The following is a 22,946-nucleotide window of genomic DNA, read 5'->3' on the forward strand; positions in this document are numbered from 1 at the left end:
TTCAGAACACATTAATTAAACCACTAGAGTCGTATGGATTACTTTTATGCTGCCTTTATGTGCTTTTTGGAGATTCAAAGTTCTGGCTACCATTCACTTGCATTGTATGGACCTACAGAGCTGAGATATTCTTCTAAAAATCTTCAATTGTGTTCTGCTGAAGAAAGAATATCATACATATCTGGGATGGCATGAGGGTGAGTGATGAGAGACTTTTCATTTTTGGGTGAACTATCCCTTTAAGCTGCAACACAGTTCTATGCAAAACAATAGCCAAATCATACTGTTCATGTGTTGTAGTTGCTATAGTTTACTTCCATGTTGCTTCTTTGTCAGATAGCAATATCAAATCAAATGTCTATCAAATCAGTCATTGAAACATCAGAGCCACCTTGGGTGGCAAATAACATATATAATATGTACGTGTACACGCATATGAAAAACTGTTAATTTATCATGTCACAACGCGATATAGTAGTCATTTGTATGAATATGAAACTCATTTGTGTTGTCATAAACAAAGAAACAGATATCCTGTGATAGTAAACTTATATATAGATATGAAATAATCATAAAAATATGATTTCTGTAAAATTGCCAATATATGTGTATATATTGGCAATTTTGCCATTTGTGGTTACATTATTCATAAGAGAAAGGTTGAGGAATGCTAAAGAGGTGTGGGCACAGATTTTGTCTCCCTCTTTCTTTTCATCTAACATTAATAATGGGTATTTAAAAAAGCTAATTTGTGTTTATTAATATTTTACAATTTTTTTGCTTTAGTAAAATGATTATATAAAAGGCGATTATTTAGTTTGTAACATTCAGCCTTTATTAGATCACATTTACTCTTCTTTTCACACAGTACAAAGTGTCTTTATAAACAAAAATATACAGCTGCCTTTATATTTTAGGAAGGGGGTCCCTCACAAGAGGATCATCTTATTAGGGGTCTTTGGCATCAAAAAGTTGGAAAAACCCTGAGATAAACCATCAGATAGATAGACAGATAGACAGACATACATAAAGACAGAGAGAGAGAGAGAGAGAGAGAGAGAGAGAGAGAGAGAGAGAGGTGGGGGTGTTTGTTTACATTTGAATTTTTGAAAGTTGGAATTTGACAAACATTCAGTTGGCCCATTTGAAAATTCCGTAATTAAGTAATTCTATAAGATTTTTCCCATTTTTGATCATCTGCTGTGTGAAAACTGTAAGTCTGATTAGTTAGAAAAGACACAGCACACTACTTCAGAAGAGTCTGAAGCTATGTGCCAAGTTTGGTGGATGTAGCTTGAAAACTGTAAGAGGAGTTACAGTCAGAAATGTAGGTCTTCGTTTAGATATTTTGAAGAAGAAAAAACCCTAAACAAAGTTTGTAGAATAACAGTAGGCTATATATAAATCTGAACTGATTTTATTCCTAATTTAAAATGTATTATTGTATGTAATCTTGGCCAACAGTTTTGAAGATTTCGTTTTTTCCCCATTAAAGATACTTTGGCAAGACTAAAAAAAAAAAAAAAAAAAAAAACCAGTAGTATGCAGTATACTGTTTTGTATTCAGTCAGAGATTATTTAACAGAGACGAGCCACTTCTGTTAAAATGAATGGGAGAAATTGGAACGCCCAGCCAAGAAGCTCTAGCGCCCAACGGTCAACGGATGTAGAAAGGAAGTCCTGCCTTACAGGTAAAAGAGCCAATCGCCTTTTAGATACAGACATCGCCTGTCAATCAACTCGCTAACGCGCATGTGCATTAGCTATACAAGCCAGGAAAATTTCGTGTTTTAGCGTAATATGAGGTCAATTTTTATTTCCAATATTATCAGATCTTATTGCTGATTTGAAATATATTCTTTGATCGTAATCTTGACCGACCGTTTTTGAGATTTTGGTCTTTCCCCATTCAAGTAGATAGGAGCTGCACTGGCATGACTGGAAATAGCGTCCCGAGAGCGTTCCAAAGATGACCGACAGTGGACTGACTTGCTAGACAGACTTTGATTCAATAAGCAGCACGCTACAGTAGGATTTAGACTTCCAAGTGCCCATTAGAGGGCGAACCCAAAACAGACCACCACCGGTCAAGAATTTCATCAGTGGGAGGCGGAGAAGAAGAAGCAGGGCTCTTGGTTTTTAGGGGGTGACGGACGGGTCGACCGTTTTTCTTCCGCTGGAGAATCCTGCTTGATAGGTAAGCAGAAAGCACAACACACCGCCACGGAGCAGCCCAATCCACGCCTCAAAAAAATCACACTGACGCAGGCCATCCAAGCTTGGAAGGTGCCCGGAGGAAGGGGGTCATCGCAGGTCGCCTTACGAATCGGAACCGAGGAGCTTTTGTCCCTCTACAGTTCCTGCGGGTCTGGGGGCTTCCAGCAAGGGCGGCGGACAAGATCCCGCACGCCCAGGGAAGGAGGCTGGAAATCGGGGACGCTTCCAGCCCGCAGGACCAGGGCGCCGTGGCGACTGAGCGTTCGGGCTGTGGTGAACCCTTTGCGGCTAAGTGGATGGGATGGAGCCGGGACCATCAAGCGCTGGTGGGTTTTGATCTTTTCATTTGTTTTGCTGTGATTTCGTATCAAAAGCTTGCTGTTTTTGTAAGGGAAGCATGTGAAATGTTTATATGTTTCATTTTAGAACGATACAATGTTTCCCCATAATGTTGAAATGAAACATTTTATTATTCTGTAATGATACATTGAAACATTGTATGCTGATATATGGCTGATTTGTCACTCAGGGCAACTTTTCTGTCCTCTAAAACGATTTTAAAGATTTAAAAAAAAACATTTACAAAACAAATATTAAACAGTTTTCAAAACATATATTGTAATGGCATTTTTAAATACTTTCCCATCATTTTTAACTGTTAAATTTGCTAGAATTTCACTAATTTGTGCTTGTCTCTTATCTAGACTTTATAACTTGCCTTTTGTAATAAATGTATGAAGTGTTTAAAAGAATAAGTACATTTAGTACTTAAGAATTCAAAAGCAATTAAACGTTTATCAACCGCTTGCTATCCTGTTGTTGTGTTTCCAAGGCTTATCCTATTTTTTTATTTTTATGAAACATGTCATTACTATCTCAGACAATATCAAAAGTCCACTTTAGAAGGTTGATCAAGGCCATGATCAGATCTTTATTCCACAACATGTGATACATGTTTGAACATAGATGAAACTGAGTTTAAAGAAGTTTAATTTTTCAACATATCATGTAGTCAAAACTGCCCTTAATTGAAGAAATACCCCATTTGTTTTACTTTTCTATTACCATATATTAATGCAAAATGGTTGAAGTGTTGCACAGAAGCGGTGAGATTGTCCCAGGTCAGGGGTTGTGGGAAGACAAGAGGGTAAATCCCACTTTCAGGAGGCACAGCTGGCCGGGGTGCAGCAGACGAAAGTGACCCCAGGGGTCTTTATTGATCCTGGTAAAATGTGGCTCAGTCCAATATTGCTAATCCCACCTTGATTAGCATAGTAGAAATGCATATGCATACAAATGCATCTTAAACTCCAGAAGTATGTGATTTAATTAAATAAATAAAAATGAAAAAATGAATGTGTGAAGCTGGGTGCTCATACACTGAAAACACCTCATCATGATCATCACGCGTGCTGTTGTGTGTGTGAGTTGACAGTGAGCAGAGCACTCTGAAGTGCACAGCACATACAGACTATGTGTTTACTGAATTAAATCACAGATGTACTGGGATTAATAATCACAATGGGCCATGTAGCAAACTGCCTATGTTGAGGTGAGAGACTACCGTCAAAAACACACAGAAACTCTCAAATAAAAGCTCAAATTAAATAGACGCATGTGTTTTTGCTTAAATATTTAACTTGTTGGGCACATAAAATGTCCTGGAAAATTGTGCCTTGAAAAGAGTGGGAACCCTGAAAAGGTGTGTGAACCCCGGAGTAAACACAAGTGATGTTTTGATGATCCATTTCATTGTTGTTTATTTTAAAGTGTTTACAAGCTGTCAGACTTGCATCAGAACCCAAAAGCATGAAGGAATTAACTTTTTAAAGGTTCATTTGAAATTATTATTATTTTTTTTTCAGTTAGCTCTTAATAGCTGTCACTAAAGCTGAAATGTTTTTTAATGTTTAAACACTTTCTCGTATCCCAGCTGAATATGCAGAGACATCTATAAGTAGCCATTTGTAGGTTAATTTCCCTGAAAGTGTTAACACTCTCACTCTGTAGCATCTTCAAAACATTGCTCTGTTTTTTTAAGCATCCCGACCAGCCTGACATTGACTGAGTTTGGGGCGGGACTATCTGTTCTAACTGACTAATGGCAGACAGGGTAGAGTTTGAGAAAAGTGTTTGAAAACAAATACTATTTTCACAGTTTTGTTTGGTAACGCTAGTGTGGCAGAAATTGTTCACTTCTACGCTTTAGCTTTCACTATGGTTAATGAAACACATCCTGCGAATGCGATCACTAGTATTGAAGTATTCAAACTTCTCTCTTGATGTTGTTCTTTTCCTCACAACCAAGGCTGGCCTTATTAATGAGCGACCAGGGACATGTCACATGCTGTGTGCACTGCCCAGGTGGCGTCTCTGTGGATCTTGCACACTTCTGTGCATTATACTCTTGGGTCCTCAACAGCAGGACTTCTGGACATCCAAACCAGCACTTGTCTAGTTAGCAATATGCCAACATGTTGGTTCTGTTCCTAGTTCTGCCCACTTTTAATTTCTTCAGAGATTAGAGCAAGATGAGATAATGTCTCACACATACTTGCTATTATTTTGTTTTTTGCTTCCATAGTTTAAAGGTGCATTCAGTATTTTTCTTCATTTTTTTTTCTCCCCAATTTGGAATGCCCAATTCCCAATGCCCTGTAAGTCCTCGTGGTGGTGTAGTGACTCGCCTCAATCTGGGTGGCGGAGGACGAATCTCAGTTGCCTCCGCGGCTAAGACCGCCAACCCGCACATCTTATCACGTGGCTTGTTGAGAGCGTTACTGCGGAGACATAGTGCATGTGGAGGCTTCACGCTATTCTCCGTGGCATTCACGCATAACTCACAACGCGCCCCACCGAGAGCGAACCACATTATAGCGACCACGAGGAGGTTACCTCATGCGACTCTACCCTCCCTAGCAAGTGGGCCAATTTGGTCGCTTAGGAGACCTGGCTGGAGTCACTCCGCATGCCCTGGATTCAAACTCGTGACTCCAGGGGTGGTATTTTTTTTCTTCATTAAAAAAGGTTCACTCAAAGAAATTAATAGCCATTTTAAAACCTAAAAACTCAAACTCACATAGACCCCAGCCATATCAGTAACCTTATAAAATATGTTTTATTCTACATGGAGAGGGTCCCCTCATGGGGGCAGCCATGTTTGTGTCACATGACCAGCTGAATACTGCTTGCTTAATCTCAGTAACAGCCCTGTTAGTGAACACTTTCACTCATGAATTAAATTAATCATTGCTGTCTGTGAACTGTGAATTTCTACATTGGCATTGGTAATAAAAAAACGGTTGCATTTGAATGATGCAGCATCCACACCACTAGGTATCAGTGTAAGTCCAAGACCACTTACATATTAGATGAGGGATACTATTTTAAAGGTGCATGGACATAAATAGTATTTTTTAGAAATATGTTGAAAATGATGTATACTCACAATAGATGAAGACTCCAGTCATATCATAAACCTAATAAAAGCTGTTTAATTTGACATGGAGTGCATTGCACCTTCATGGGCACTGCCATGTTGACAGCACATGACAATCTGTGTCATGCAATTGACAGAGTTACTACAACTAATAATAACTAATAATAATAACATGTTTACTTTATGTAGCGTATTCAGCCAAGGCTCAAGCATAAAAGTACATGTAAACAAAACAAGTAAACCAAAAAATAAAACAACATACACAATATACTTGCAACGGAGCCCGAGTCAACAGTATAGTCCAGACTGATGGTATGGTATTGATAAAGAGGAATGTAATCCACCAGACAGTCCGAACAGAATGAGTGCAAGTGGACAGATAAAATGTCCAAAAAAGAGGTCCCTGCAGGAGTCATGAAACAAACCGCTAAGACCTGCAGCTCTCATGGATAAGCAGTGCGATATGGAACGCAGTGCGAGCACAAGGTGGTGTTTTGACGGGGCAGAGAGCTTGCGAGCCACCGCTGCACAATCACAGTCAAATTATTTTATATTGGAATCAAAAATTTCCATTATAGGGATGTGTGTTTTATGAGATGGATAAAAACACAGACTTAAAGTAACAAAACAAATTTCTGTATTTGGCATTATTTGTTTAACAAACGTCCAGTAGCCAGGACGATAGGTGTCAGTATAGTGTCCAAAACCACAAGTATTTCTTGGACCAACAGGACAAGTAAGAGCCAGCTTAAATCTTACTTCGTGCACCTTTAACGCTTTTTCATACAAGGTGCAAATCAAGGAATAATCGCAATACTAGCCTAATGACACAGTTTATGAAACTTAATGGCCCAAAAAGTCCATTGAATTCATCCTTATTTTCAGAATGATGCTTAATTTTAAATCACCAGCAAAAATCATAAATATATTGTCAATATTCCAATATATCGCCCAGCACTACTTGTGACAATATTGGCAATGAAAGAGTGGGTTTGAAACTGGACTACTGGCCCGGTCTTTAGTATTATTACTAGCCATATATAAAGTGCATTAAAATCACTGCAATATTCACGAATTTCAATGTTGCTTAGTTTTATATTGTCAGCAAAATCACAGCAAGCATATTGGAAGTATTCTGATGAATCGCCCACCCCTACACAGTGGCGGACTGGCCATTGGGAGAACCGGAACTTTTCCCGGTGGGCCGGCCATGAAATGGGCCACATGGGCCGCCGCGTTATGCAGAACGTGCCACAAAATGGCGCCGCGATATGCAGAAGGGGGCAGCGATATGCGGAAAAGGACAGCAGTTTCGATGTAAAATCCCGGGCCGAATTTTCTTCCCAGTCCGCCCCTGCCCCTACACTTGATTATATCTGGCACAAGGATCGGGTTTGAAACTAGCCTACTTGGATTTTTCCCCTTTTTCTCCCAATTTGGAATGGCCAATTCCCAATGTGCTTTTAAGTCCTCGTGGTCACGTAGTGATTCGCCTCAGTCCGGGTGGCGGAGGACGAATCCCATTTGCCTCCGCGTCTGAGATCGTCAACCCGCGCATTTTATCACGTGGCTTGAGCACATTGCCACGGAGACATAGCGCGTGTGGAGGCTTCACGCCACCCACCGTGGCATCCACGCTCAACTCATCACGCGCCCCACCGAGAACGAACCACATTGTAGCGATCACGAGGAGGTTACCCCATGTGACTCTGCCCTCCCTAGCAACCGGGCTTAGGAGACCTGGCTGGAGTCACTCAGCACGCCCTGGGATTCGAACTAGTGAACTAGCGAACTCCAGGGGTTCGCTAGTAACAGGCCCCCTGTTACTTGCATGGTCTTTAGGAAATCTAATGGCCAAATAAAATGTATTAAAGTCACATGAATCACAATGCTGCTTAATTTTATATTGTAAGTAAAGTCATAAAAAGTATATTTTCAGTATTCCGAAATAGCTCCCAGCCCTACTTTTGACGAAGTTCTCCTCAAAGAGAAGGTTAGAAATTGACCTTACTGGTACAGTCTTTATGAAACTTCTTGGTGAAATAAAAAATGCATTAAAATCATTGTGATATTCAGGAATCCCGATTTTGCTTTATTTTACATCGCTAGCAAAATCATTGCATTTATATTATGTATACCGATATACTGCCCAGCTCTACTTTTGACGATATTCAGCACAAAAAGAGAAGGTTTGAAACTGGCCTCACTGGTACAGTCTTTGTAATACGCTTGAAACTTATTGGCTTGATAAAAAGCTCATTAAAATCATTGCAATATTCACAAATTACTATGTCGCTTAATTTTATGTTGCCAGCAAAATCATCGCAAGTATATTGTGAGTATTCCGATATATCGCCCAGCCTTACTTTTGACGAAATTCATCACCAGGAGCTGTTTTGAAACTAGCCCTCTGACATGGTCTGTAGGAAACTTATTGGCCAAATAACAAGTGCATTAAAATCATTGCAATATTCATGTATCACTATGTCGCTTAATTTTATATCATCAGCAAAATCATCGCAAGTTTGTGAGTATTCAGAAATATCACGCAGCCCTACACTTGATGATGTTTGACATAAGGATCGGGTTTCAAACTGGCTTACTTGCATGATATTTAGGAAACGTTCGCCAAATAAAAAGCTCATTCAAATCATTGCGATATTTACGTATCACAATGTTGCTTAATTTTATATAGCCAACAAAATGATTTGAATACTCTAAAGCACTTTCACTTTTTATCGTCCACCTCTAACGGAGAGCCACTTATTGTTTTCTGGTTGTTTAAAATCTGGCTCCATTTCTTGCCATCTGCTGCGGCTTTTTGATGACGTGTGCATTTGCGCTGGTGTAGGAGCATGCATCCACAGCAATGGAGTTTGCAATCGATCAAGAGTTATCAGAGTCTCCTCGTATATTTCTTCAGCGTAAAAAGTGGATGGATGTTCTCCCGAGTGCCTGTAGTCCTTAAATCATAACTGAGCTATAAAGTGAGCCTTATAGAATAAGATTGATGACCTTGTCTCGGTCTAATGTTGAGGTGCAAGCTGACACTATACGATGAATTAGTCCAAGGTCCAGCTCTCCCAAAAAAAAAACACGTATTCCTGGGTCCCCTGATTTCCATGACAATGTGTGTTGCTCTCCTGTTGCCAAGGTGAGGCTGGGAATGTTTTGGGGCCCCCGTGTTTGTGTGTGGTGATGTGAAGCTTGGGGGTCTCTCTCCCCCTTTTTGGGAAGGAGGGCAGCTGAGGTCTTTGTTATGATAGAGGGGCGTGTTCCTCATGGGCAGAGAGGTGAAGAGCAGCGGTTCACAACTGGTTTTACATTGGATGTCATGTTGCATCCCGACAAATCAGCTAAATTGTTTATCGTACAAAAGTAAACAAAAGACAAAGTGTATTTTTTTTTTCTGTGCCTCTGCTGGCACCAAACGGAATTGCAAAATAATGACTTTAAAACAGTGATTGGTTTTTTTTATTTTTTATCACTCCCTGTCTTTCACTGGTCAGAAAACAGATAGTCCCAGCCCAAACTCATGCCACTGGTTGAGCCAGTGTTGCTGTGTCAGGCTGGTTCAGATGCTCAAACAAAAAAAAAAAAAAAAAAAAAAGTGTGTACACTTTTGGGGGTCATCTACAAATGGCATACTTATAGTTTCTATATAAATTCAGCTGGGATAGTAGGAAGTATTTTAACTTCAAAAAATACAAAAGAAAAGTTTTTTTTTTGTTTTGGATTTTATCCCCTTTTTCACCCAATTTGGAATGCCCAATTCCCAGTGTTTTAAGTCCTCGTGGTCGCGTAGTGATTCGCCTCAATCCGGGTGGCGGAGAACGAATCCCAGTTGCCTCCGCAACTTGCCATCAACCCGCGCTTCTTATCACGTGGCTTGTTGAGCACGTTGCCACGGAGATATAGCGCGTGTGGAGGCTTCACGCCATCCACGCTCAACTCACCACGCGCCCCACCGAGAACGAACCACATTATAGCGACCACGAGGAGGTTACCCCATGTGACTCTACTCTCCCTGGCAACTGGGCCAATTTGGTTGCTTAGGAGACCTGGTTGGAGTCACTCGGCACACCCTGGGATTCGAGCTAGCGAACTCCAGGGGTGTTAGCCAGCGTCTTTTACCACTGAGCTACCCAGGCCCCGTGTAAAAGAAAAGTTTGCTAGTGAAAATGCTTAGGCCCATATTTTGCATTTTTTTTACTTCTCTAATTTATTACAAGTTTCAATAACAAATTTTCAAAAAAAATGAGCGAAGAGTTATATATTTACATTTTTATAATGTTCTCCTTTGCATTAATGATGTGGATATACAGTATATACAGTGTGTGTGTGTGTGTGTGTGTGTATGTATGTATATATATATATATATATATATATATATATATATATATATATATATATATATACAGTGAAAAATGTTGCATAGTGAGGATGTCTTCAAAAATAATGACGTAAATAGTTTTCATTTATCACTTAATGTCACACAAAGTCCAGTAAACATAAAAAAAGCTAAATCAATATTCGGTGCGTCCACCTTTGCCTTTAAAACAGCACCAATTCTCCTAGGTACACCTTTTCTTGGTTGATGGCAGATAGGATGTTCCAAGCTTCTTGGAGAATTCACCACAGTTCTTCTATCTATTTAGGCTGTCTCAGTTGCTTCTGTCTCTTTATGTAATCTCAGACTGACTCGATGTTCAGTGGGGGCCATGATATCTGTTGCAGGACTCCCTGTTCTTCTGTTCTAATCTTTTCAGTTTGCAAGAGTAATGTTTGGGAGTCTAACATTTATATTTTCTACTGACACACTAAAGCTGAAGATATAAATAACCATCTTAAGACAAATGCTTTTGTGAAACATCTTATGTGCCTAAAACTTTTGCACAGTACTGTATGTGTGTGTGTGTATATATATATATATATATATATATATATATATATATATATATATATATATATATATATACACACACACTATATTGCCAAAAGTATTCGCTCATCTGCCTTTAGACGCATATGAACTTAAGTGACATCTTAATCCATAGGGTTTAATATGACGTTGGCCCACCCTTTGCAGCTATAACAGCTTCAACTCTTCTGGGAAGGCTTTCCACAAGGTTTAGGAGTGTGTTTATGGGAATTTTTGACCATCCTTCCAGAAGCGCATTTGTGAGGTCAGACACTGATGTTGGACGAGAAGGCCTGGCTCGCAGTCTTCGCTCTAATTTATCCTAAAGGTGCTCTATCGGGTTGAGGTCAGGACTCTGTGCAGGCCAGTCAAGTTCTTCCACACCAAACTCGCTCATCCATGTCTTTATGGACCTTGCTTTGTGCACTGGTGCGCAGTTATGTTGGAACAGGAAGGGGCCATCCCCAAACTGTTCCCACAAAGTTGGGAGCATGGAATTGTCCAAAATCTCTTGGTATGCTGAAGCATTCAGAGTTCCTTTCACTGGAACTAAGGGGCCAAGCCCAGCTCCTGAAAAACAACCCCACACCATAATCCCCCCTCCACCAAACTTCACAGTTGGCACAATGCAGTCAGACAAGTACCGTTCTCCTGGCAACCGCCAAACCCAGACTCGTCCATCAGATTGCCAGATGGAGAAGCGTGATTCGTCACTCCAGAGAACGCGTCTCCACTGCTCTAGAGTCCAGTGGCGGCCTGCTTTACACCACTGCATCCGACGCTTTGCATTGCACTTGGTGATGTATGGCTTGGATGCAGCTGCTCGGCCATGGAAACCCATTCCATGAAGCTCTCTACGCACTGTTCTTGAAGGCCACATGAACTTTGGAGGTCTGTAGCAACTGACTCTGCAGAAAGTTGGCGACCTCTGCGCACTATGCACCTCAGCATCCGCTGACCCCACTCTGTCGTTTTACGTGGCCTACCACTTCGTGGCTGAGTTGCTGTCATTCCCAATCGCTTCCACTTTGTTATAATACCACTGACAGCTGACTGTGGAATATTTAGTAGCGAGGAAATTTCACGACTGGACTTGTTGCACAGGTGGCATCCTATCACATTACCACGCTGAAATTCACTGAGCTCCTGAGAGCGGCCCATTCTTTCACAAATGTTTGTAGAGCAGTCTGCATGCCTAGGTGCTTCATTTTATACACCTGTGGCCATGGAAGTGATTGGAACACCTGAATTCAATTATTTGGATGGGTGAGCGAATACTTTTGGCAATATAGTGTATATACTGTACATACATACAGCTCTGAAAAAAATTAAGGGACCATTACAATATGATCAGTTTCTCTGGATTTACTATTTATAGGTATGTATTTGAGTAAAATTAACATTTTTGTTTTATTCTATAAAAGTACTCTCAACATTTCTCCCAAATTCCAAATAAAAATATTGTCATTTAGAGCATTTATTTGCAGAAAATGACAACTGGTCAAAATAACAAAAAAGATGCAGTGTTTTCAGACCTCGAATAATGCAAAGAAAACAAGTTCATATTCATTTTTAAACAACACAATACTAATGTTTTAACTTAGGAAGAGTTCAGAAATCAGTATTTGCTGGAATAATCCTGATTTTCAATCACAGCTTTCATGCGTCTTGGCATGCTCTCTACCAGTCTTTCACATTGCTGTTGGGTGACTTTATGCCACTCCTGGCATAAATCTGCCCGATTCCAGCCTTGCTGAAGCACCCCCAGATCATCACCAATCATTCACAAAATTTCACAGTGGGTTCGAGACACTATGGCTTCAAGGCCTCTCCAGGTCTCCTCTAACCATTAGACGACCAGGTGGAGGATCAGTGATGATCTGGGGGTGCTTCATCAAGGCTGGAATCGGGCAGATTCGTCTTTGTGAAGGACGCATGAATCAAGCCACATTCAAGGTTATCCTGGAAGAAAACTTGCTTCATTCTGCTCTGACAATGTTCCCCAACTCTGAGGATTAGTTTTTCCAGCAGGACAATTCTCCATGCCACACAGACAGGTCAATCAAGATGTGAATGGAGGACCACCGGATCAAGACCCTGTCATGACCAGCCCAATCTCCAGAACTGAACCCCATTGAAAACCTCTGGAATGTGATCAAGAGGAAGATGGATGGCCACAAGCCACCAAACAAAGCTGAGATGCTTGAATTTTTGCACCAGGAGTGGCATAAAGTCACCCAACAGCAATGTGAAAGACTGGTAGAGAGCATGCCAAGATGCATGAAAGCTGTGATTGAAAATCAGAGTTATTCCAGCAAATACTGATTTCTGAACTCTTCCTAAGTTAAAACAATAGTATTGTGTAATTAGTATAAATGATCTAAATGTCAATATTTTTATTTGGAATTTGGGAGAAATGTTGTCGGTACTTTATAGAATAAAACAAAAATGTTCATTTTACTCAAACACATACCTATAAATAGTAAATCCAGAGAGAAAGTTAATTTTGCAGTGGTCTCTTCATTTTTTCCAGAGCTGTATATTCATTTTATAGGCTTTCATTTGCACATTGTTTGAAGGATGAGCATTTCAAGTAATTTTGTAGCCTAGTACTCTAACACATAAAAGAAAAAGAGTAATCAATAACTTGAAATGTACAATTTAAGTTCAACCTTTGCGATACAATCACATTAAATAATGAAATAATTTTCACTTTTGGGTCAACTAATCCCAAACCAACAACATCATGCAAGATTGTAACGGCAAGATTTATGTCAGAGAAGCAGTTTCATGGCAAAGGTTTTTGCTAGTCAAAAATTTAAAGCTGAATGAGTACTCGATTAATCGATTATTCATGTACATCCCTAATGTGGAACAACATGCTTTTCCACAAAGTGCTGACAATAAAAATTGGTTTATGCTCCGTTCACATAATTTAATCAATTAATCAGATTGAGACTATTCATTTATTATAATTGTTTTGATTATTGTTAGTAGCAGCAATAGTTTTGAGTTGCAAATCACTCTTAACTATACCTCTGTCACACCTCCCTACTTTCTATTTTCCTCCCATGGCCTTTCACCCCCTTCTCGTTTTGGTCATCATCCTTTTTGGTCCTTTTCCATTTTGTCCCTTGTCCATAAACACTCCTGTCACCATATCTCCTCACACATAATCCCTCAAACCCCCAATTCTGTCTTCTTCTTTCAACATTTCCCACTCTTATAACCTTCCCCAGATTATTTTGATCATTAAATAGAATGAATTTCATATTGACATGCTTTACTTTTTTGGATTTCATTTATTTTGGTAGGCAAAAAATAATTATAAACTTTATAACATGCAATAAATGTACTTAATTATAAATAAAACACTAATTGGGTGTTAAATATTGGTGGCTGATGCCGCTGTGCATCCCTAAAATAAGACCTCTTATAAGACATTAATGAACATTAGAACAAGCAGTGATTGTTTTTGAGGTTTTGCAGCTCCACGATGAGTTTTGCTGCAACTGATGCTTAACTGTCCTCCCCCAGTAAAAAGTACATTACATATTTTTCAGCTAAACTGAAAAAAAATCTCTTCCTGTCTTCTCAGTGCCCATGGGGCCATACCCCCCACCCCTGCAGCAGGTGTTCCAGGCGCCCCGCAGGCCGGGCATGGGCACCGTGGGCAAACCCATCAAGCTGCTTGCCAACTACTTTGAGGTGGAGATCCCAAAAATGGACGTTTTCCACTATGAAGTGGACATCAAACCTGACAAGTGTCCTCGTCGGGTCAACAGGTAATGGTCCCGTCATCTCAATGTTCCACATTCGTTCAGTGTGTCCTTAATATGAATTGAGATAAAAGTTGCTTTAGGTCGACTAGTAGGCCCACAACATACTCTACCCAAGTACATGAACGCAAATGCTTCTAGCTACATAAGCTTGATTTCTTGCGTCATTGTGTTTCGAAATGTGTTGGAGTGCAATTCATAACACAACGCAAGTGTGCATAGCATTCCCAGTATTGCAGAAAGGGGCACTATAGTGAACTACTGTGATGGCAAAGCAACAGTTTGAAGAGAATCTTGCTGAGCAAGTTAGATCTTAGAAACATGTTAGATAGCTGTCTGAATGATAGATTTACAAGGCACAATATGGCAGTGCTAAAATATTTCAGTCTCCCCAATTACATAAAGTATGACCTAGACACAAAGCTTCTTAAACTGCTCTCCCCTAATAAGGTATTAAATTGAAGTTCCAGTAGAAGTATGCAGGACAGAAGGTGTGAATTCTGTAAATCTCCTAACTGCATTTCAGTTACTGACTGTAGATGGAGTAGTGAGTCGCAATGTAATGGCCAAAGGCAAGAACGCACCCTGTGTGAATATCCCTAAATGCAAATCTCCTGTCAATCAACTCTAGAACGCGCATGCACATTAGCTATACAAGCTGGGAAAATTGTGTTCTGTTTTAGTGTAATCTGAGGTAAAGAAGCACAATTTATGGTACCAGTGTTGTCAGATTTTACTGCTGATTTAAAATGTTATTTGATTGTAATGTTGACCAGCTGTTTTGGAGATTTTGGTCTTTCCCCATTCAAATAGATAGGAGCTGTACTTGTATGCCCTTGTTTACACAGAAAAAACAAGAAAAATAGCTGTCCGGGAGCGTTCCAAAGATGGGCGCCGAGTGGACTGACTTGCTAAAAAGACTTTGGTATTATCTAGTATGATATTCTGTTATACATTTCCCTTCAGAAAATAAATGAACAACTATTTCTGCCTTGATTTTGATAAAACAAAGGTTTCACAATCAAATCACATAAGTCTCCTTTTATTTTTATTTATTCATTTAGTCCATCATTAGTTTATTATTGATTTTATGTATTTATTTATTTAGTTATTAAATTAATATTTTTTCATTTATTTATTTACTATTTACTTAGGTATTTAGTTAATTATTTTATTCATTCAGTCCTTATATTTATTTAGTTATCAATGTAATAATTTTATTATATTAATTCCTTCTTATTTTCCTCTAGAAAATAAATTAAAAACTATTTTGCATAAATTTTGATAAAAACAAATGTTTCAGTATTAAATAACATGTCTCCTTTTATTTGTATTTATTTATTCAGTCCATCATTTGTTTTTTTTTTTATTATTGATTTTATTGATTTAATTATTTTTCATTTATTTATTTACTATTTATTCAAGTATTTATTCATTCAGTCCTTTTTATTTATTATATGTATTATTTATTGTAAGTTATTCGTTTAATAATGTCATTATTGTAATTCCTTTATTTTGTCCACTAGAAAATACATGAAAAAATATTTCTGCCCAGATTTTGAGAAAACATCAATGTTTCAGTATTAAATCTCATGAGTATCATTTTATTTTAATTCAGTCCATCATTAGTTTATTTATAATGTACTTAATTTGTTTATTTATTAATTTAATAATTTACTTCATTTATTTATTTACTATTTATTCAAGATTTTATTAATTATTGATTGAACTATTTAATAATTCAGTCCTTTTATTTATTATTTTTATATTTATTTTATTAAGTTGTTAATTTAATCATTTCATTACTTTCATTCCTTCATTTATAGATTATTAAATTATGTATTACATTATTTGTTATTATTTATTTTTATTTATTTAGTCACCCCTTATTTTATTTGATTTAGTTATTACTTTAATAATTTCATTATTTTCATCCCCTCACTTATTGGTTATTCATTTATTTATTTTGTGATGATTAATTATTTTGTTAGTTATTGATTTAATTAATTGTTTGTTTCTTCACAGAGAGGTTGTGGAGTACATGGTTCAACATTTCAAACCACAGCTCTTTGGTGACCGAAAGCCTGTTTATGATGGGAAGAAGAATATCTACACTGTTTTAGCTTTACCAATAGGTAGCGAAAAGGTATGTCAAGTAGTTGCTTGTTAAAATGTTGGGTTGCCGTATGACCTGTAAAAACACTCAAGCTTCTTTAAGGGACAGTTCACCCAAAAATAAAAAATCTGTCATGATTTACTCACATTTTACTCACTCTCTTTCCTTCTCCCTTTAAAGGAAGGAAGTAAGTCATATGTGTTTGGAACAACATGAGGGTGTGTAAATAATGAAAGAATGTAATTTTTGGGTGAACTATCCCTTTAATAATTAATTGTCTGCTCTCCAGTTCTCATCTCATTTCAGATTTTTCATTTCATGTCATAGGTTGACTTTGAAGTGACCATCCCTGGTGAAGGGAAAGACCGTATCTTTAAAGTGTCCATTCGTTGGCTGGCCAAGGTGTCGTGGAGGCTGCTGCAGGAGACCCTGGTCAGTGGACGTCTGCAGGTCCCTCTGGACTCTGTCCAAGCCCTCGATGTGGCCATGAGACACCTGGCCTCCATGAGGTACGCTGAACATGGACTTGCAGGTTACAGGCTCCTTGAGGAATCTGGGGTGATGGTCTTGCAGACGCAGAACTTTGAGTGTGCAATGCAGCTTATTCTGGCCAAAAACTGGCCGCTTAGACAAAAAGAGCCCATCTGACCATAAATATAAAGTGCCGGACCAAAGTTAATTTAGTTTTTATGAGCCGTTCAGATTATTTCATCATCAAAAGTTCTCATTGTAACAGCCTGTTACCTTGAAACACAACTTTTTTTCCCCTAATGTTATATTTATTGGAAAGATTTTGTTTTTATGGGGGTTTTTTTTAACTTGGCTTTCTCATTGTAACAATCCGGTTTTTCCATCTGCAGGTACACTCCAGTCGGACGCTCCTTCTTTTCTCCTCCTGAAGGCTACTATCATCCTCTGGGTGGAGGCAGAGAGGTGTGGTTCGGCTTTCACCAGTCTGTTCGGCCAGCCATGTGGAAGATGATGCTCAACATTGATGGTATGACATCATCCATTGCCCTTAAAGGGATAGTTCACCCAAAAATGAAAATTCTCCCATCATTTACTCACCCTCATGCCATCCCAGATGTGTATGACTTTCTTTCTTCAGCAGAACACAAATGAAGATTTTTAGAAGAATATTTCAGCTCTGTAGATCCATACAATGCAAGTGAATGGTGATCAGAACTTTGAAGCTCCAAAAAGCACATAAAGGGAGCATAAACATAATCCATATGACTCCAGTGTTTGAATCCATGTGTTCAGACAAGAAATGATAGGTGTAAGTGAGAAACAGATCAATATTTAAGTCATTTTTTTGTCATGAATTCTCCTCCCTGCCCAGTAGGGGGCGATATGCACGAAGAACGTGAATCACCAAAAACAGAAGAAGGAGAAAGTGAAGGAAAAAGGACTTAAATATTGATCTGTTTCTCACCCACACTTATCATATGTCTTCAGAAGATATGGATTTAACCACCAGAGTCTTTTGGAGTACTTTTATGTTGCCCTTATGTGGATTTTAGAGCTTCAAAATGTTGGCACCCATTCACTTGCATTGTATGGACCTACAGAGCTGAAATATTCATTTGTGTTCAGCAGAAGAAAGTAAGTCAAAACACGTGTGGGATGGCATGAGGGTGAGTAAATGATGAGAGAATTTTCATTTTTGGGTGAACTCTCTCTTTAATGGAAAAGTTCACCCAAATGTTATTTAATGTCTTAATATGCCAATCATTTGAATAGACCTTTTCAATGATGTAAACAATAATAAAGGATTTAGAATGTTAATGTGCATGTCTACTGCTGGTTGCAAGAAACACCTTTAGTTCAAATAAAACCCTTAGTCTATGTTCACACAGGCAGAATAAATCAGACTTTTTGGACTGACTCGGATACATTTAGGTTTTTGTAGTTTGAATTGGACAAAACCATATAAAATCAGATTATTACAAGCCTAAACCAAACTACATTCGTAGGTCTCAAATCCGATCTGGGCCACATTCATATGTGGAAATATATCATTCGTATCTGATTTTTTCCAATGTGGCTTTAGTCTGAACATCCAGGTAAGCTTTAATGTGATTTTTTTTTTTTTTTTTTTTTACATCAATCTAACTCAACATTTGTCACTTGCGTGCTTGATTTACCACGTAATATGCCTTTTATGGTTTAAAACTTTTAATTTCAATTAGGGCTGCCACAACTAATCGATAATTTTGATAATGGAAAACAATAATGATGGCCATGCTGTAAGATTTTTTTCAATAAAAAATGACTTACAATCTGAGTACAGATTACAAATTACAAATCCAGGATGCAATTTCAGTGGCCAAAATTCTGGATGTCCTGGCAGAAATGTGACTAATCTAATCTGGAATTAAATTAAACTAAATTGTCTGTATGAACATAGCCTAAGGGTTTTGGTCCTGAAGCAGTTCCATTAGCGTCATATTTAGAACCCAGAACTGTCTAAACAATATGACTAGCATACTTTTTCAGTCTAGCTAAAACACAAGAAAACGTTTTTATACAAAAACTGAAACTAAAAAATGAGGTATCATTACCGGATCCTGTAAATAAGGCTTTGGGGCAACAATTTTTCTCAAAGGACATCTGAAGTGACTTATCCAGATATATACCATTAAATTGTTGACACTAGTGCATCGTCATGAGAGAAGCGATGAAAGCGTACAGTATCATAGTTTCAGTGCTTACAATTATTTCCTTAGCGGAGAGATCAGGAAATTTTGAGTGCTGCCATTTTAATCAATAGCCTAGTTTCCATCCACTTTCGCACTGTTTTGTAATCGACAAAGTGAAAATGCGTAAAAAAATGTTTGCGAAATTTGCTGTCATCTGCCTGTTTCCATTCAAATGACCTTTTATCGATAAAAATGGTGTGCGTGATGACATCATGCTTAAAAAAAACACTTTGTCGCATAAGAAATCTGCCTTTAAGCCTTTTCCATACAGAAATGTGTGTATATCGTGTACCTCTCGCCTTCCAGATGTCCCTAATTTTTTGGGTAAAATGGGGAGAGTATTGAGACAATTCATTGAAATTAACCAGCTTACTGTCATTTTAATTTCACAAATAAATGCAATCAGAAGAGGAGGCACTGCAATCAAAAGGGAGCAGTTGCCCTTCTGATAGGACTGTAATATTGGTCCTGATGTTGCACCTATCGCAGGTTGACACCGGTTCCGACCCGAAAGCAAATCGTCATGGCCCTGTTCAAGCTGGCAACCTGCACCAAGTAGTGGGGGAAACTTTCAGTCTTAGTATAAGGAGCATCCATCGATGTGCATATGCTGTGTGTACAGCAATTAAAGAAAAAGTGATGCAGTGTAACATCAGTGTTTGATACATTCCTGATATTCAGTAGGCTATTTTGAACAATCATCTAATCTAAAGCACCACCATCACAACTACATTATGTCTCGCATATTTGTCCAGCAACTTTTAACGACCAACTGAACTTGATTGTCATCTAAAATTAATTTTAGCATCTGTGGCAGGGCAGAGGGTGGGGCCGGGTCGTGATTCTACACACCCAGCTCCTAATCAGGCTGATTAGCCCAAGAGGGATAAAGGCCGACTGGAGACGGCAGTGCGACAGAGAGAGAGAGTTACGGACAGCAGTCTGTCTTTTTGGATAAGTTCATTATTAAAATATTATTTATATTGTCAAGCCGGTTCTCGCCTCCTCCTTTCAATTGATGTGTTACAGCATCATAATGCAATTTACATTTACTGAAGAAGCTCAGCAAATGTGATCCGAGGTAAAGAGGGTTAGATTTAAAATATTTAAACGTTTTAAAATGTTCAAAAGCTTGTTTTCTGAAAGTGAACTCAGCTTTGGAAAAATAGTTTTGGAGCTTCAAAGTTCTGGCCACCATTCACTAGCATTGTATAGACCAACAGAGCTGAAATATTCTTCTAAAAAATCTTCATTTGTGTTCAGCAGAGGAAAGAAAGTCAAACACATCTGGAATGACATGAGGTTGAGTGAATGATGAGAGAATTTACATTTTTGGGTGAACTATTCCTTTAAGGTGTATGAAACACACATACACCTTATGAAGTATGACAATTTGCATGACAGTTAATCATCATAACCGCAAGGATTTGTTTGACAATTAATCATCGGCCAAATTTCAGAATTACGACAGCCGTACTAGCCAACTAGATTCTACCAGTAGACTCACTTCATTGCTGCAATCCAAGTGTCCATTTGTGTTGTGTTTTTTTCCGGAAATCTAAACACTATAATTTTTCATCCAGGGAGCATCCTAACAACATGGTAAACATTTTAATGTTGACATTTCATGACAATCACGTTAGCATTACCACTGCGACTCACTATGATTGAAGTGCCTCCCGCTGTGGTTTTGAATGTGTTTAACAACTTACCGGAAAAGTTCTATGAACAAAGACATCCCAAAACCAATGAATATTCTTTGAAATGGTCCCTGTAAACATTGATCTTTACAACTCTCCATCCTTACTGTTTCCAGTATCTGCAACGGCCTTTTACAAAGCCCAGCCCGTCATTGAGTTTATGTGTGAAGTTCTGGACATCCGCAACATTGACGAGCAGCCGAAGACGCTCACTGACTCCCAAAGAGTCCGATTCACCAAGGAGATCAAAGGTGGGTCTATCCTCTTTGCACAAACTACCTCAAATGTCTGGCATTTTTAAAGAGATATGTACTATGACATTTCTAAGCACTTGGAATTGTAACTTTCACCAAGCGAATGATAAAACAGACAGACAAATTCCACAGACTTCCATTGAGGTTCGAGAGCCATGTCTACAGACTTGAGAGAGTGGGGTCTTCTGACCTGGACCAGTAAGCAACCACCCAGAACACCCTAACAATTAGCTTGCAATACACTAGCATCCTTCCAGAATAATATAGCAGCCGCTTAGCACTTCTTACAGATGTCAGAATCAAGTATATGTATTTTGTATAGAGTAAGTCTGAAGATAGAGTTGACAGGCCTTGGCTCGTTTAAGAGGAAGTATCAGCTTCGGGTCATTGTCTCGTCCTGTAATAATTATTTCATTAAAGATGAGACAGTTTGCAAATCATGCTGAAGGACAGACATTGATTAAAAGAAGCTGACATACACCTTCCAGCAATCCAACCTGAGTCTAAAAGCATTTAATTCTAGTCTTAAACTGACGGCCATAATTATCAACCTGATGCTCTTTGTGGCTACATGTGCTGCCCAGTTTAAAGCACTTAGCTGTGCTGACACCATATCATATGTGTGAATGGATTTCCATGAATTTTATTCAATATATATTTAGATAACTTTGACTGTTACTGTAAATGCCAGCTCATCGTAAAGACACTGAATCAAATTGCTTTGGATTTTAAAATGTTCTCTGTGATGCAGCATGTTTGTTTGTGAGCAGGTTATGTAGTAAAATAGTCAGTTACATCCTTTTTGATAGTAATAGCTGGCTTTAATGTAACAAGAAGAAGGTACTTGGTACAATGTATAAACAATTGACACATAAGATGTTTACGGATTCATAAAGATTCATCATTTCAGACAGGAAAATAAAGTGGCTAAAGTAGCTGTGTGACAAAAATAGAAACTAGCATCTGTCAACTTACAAGTTGTACAAGTTGCTAAAACATGCTAGCAATGCCTAATAACATACTAGCAAAGCCTAGCTACATGTTAAAACATGCTAGCAATGATTTATCATGCTAAACACCCTGCAACTTGAATGAATGTGCTAGCAGCATCTAGCTACATGCTAAAACATGGTAGCATTGCCTAGCAACATGTTAGAAATGCCTTGCAACATACTAGAACATGCTAGCAACACCTAGCATCATGCTAGCAATGCATAGCTACATGCTAGCAGTGCCTAGAAACTAGCTAAAACATGCTAGCAACTTGTTAGAACATGCTAGCAATGCCTAGCAGCTGACCAGAACACCCTGGCAACCTGTTCAAAAAGAAACCGGCATCCGTCAACTAATGTACAAGTGCATTGTGCTTGTTAAAACGTGCTAGCTATGCCAAACAACATGCTAGCAATGCTTAGCTACATGCTAAAATATGATAGCAATGCCTGGAATCATTCTAGCAACATCTAGTTAAATGCTAGCAATGCCTAGCTACTTGTTAAAAAATGCCTTGCAACATATTAGAACATGTTAGCAGCACCTAGCAACATGCTAGCAATGCCTAGCAACTAACCAGAACACCCTGGCAATCTGTTAAAAAAGAAGCCAGTATCAGTCAGCTTAATGTACAAGTGCATCGTACTTGCTAAAACGTGCTAGCTATGCCTAACAACATGCTAGCAACGCTTAGCTACATGCTAAAATATGATAGCAGTGCCTAGCTACGTGTTAAAAATGCCTTGAAACATATTAGAACATGCTAGCAATGCCTAGCAAGTAACCAGAACACCCTGGCAACCTGTCAAAAAAGAAACCTGCATC

General features: G+C 38.6%; 1 protein-coding gene across 3 annotated transcripts in view; it reads left to right on the forward strand.

Annotated features, from left to right (window-relative positions):
• The first annotated feature begins 1,971 nt into the window (after window positions 1–1,971).
• The window catches only part of LOC127453093 (protein argonaute-1-like), a 49,385-nt gene continuing 28,410 nt past the window's right edge, over window positions 1,972–22,946 (forward strand). For 2 of the 3 annotated variants that reach the window (XM_051719168.1, XM_051719169.1), the window contains exons 1-6: window positions 1,972–2,543; window positions 14,176–14,362; window positions 16,382–16,502; window positions 16,800–16,981; window positions 17,333–17,469; window positions 20,991–21,125. In XM_051719168.1, the coding sequence (XP_051575128.1) occupies window positions 2,519–2,543; window positions 14,176–14,362; window positions 16,382–16,502; window positions 16,800–16,981; window positions 17,333–17,469; window positions 20,991–21,125 (787 nt within the window). In that variant the 5' untranslated portion in view covers window positions 1,972–2,518. Of the gene's footprint in view, window positions 2,544–14,175; window positions 14,363–15,204; window positions 15,282–16,381; window positions 16,503–16,799; window positions 16,982–17,332; window positions 17,470–20,990; window positions 21,126–22,946 lie in introns of those variants that run through there. The other variant, XM_051719170.1, reaches the window with a different exon arrangement.

The sequence above is a fragment of the Myxocyprinus asiaticus genome, chromosome 15 (assembly GCF_019703515.2).
Source record: "Myxocyprinus asiaticus isolate MX2 ecotype Aquarium Trade chromosome 15, UBuf_Myxa_2, whole genome shotgun sequence".
NCBI classification, from domain to species: domain Eukaryota; kingdom Metazoa; phylum Chordata; class Actinopteri; order Cypriniformes; family Catostomidae; genus Myxocyprinus; species Myxocyprinus asiaticus.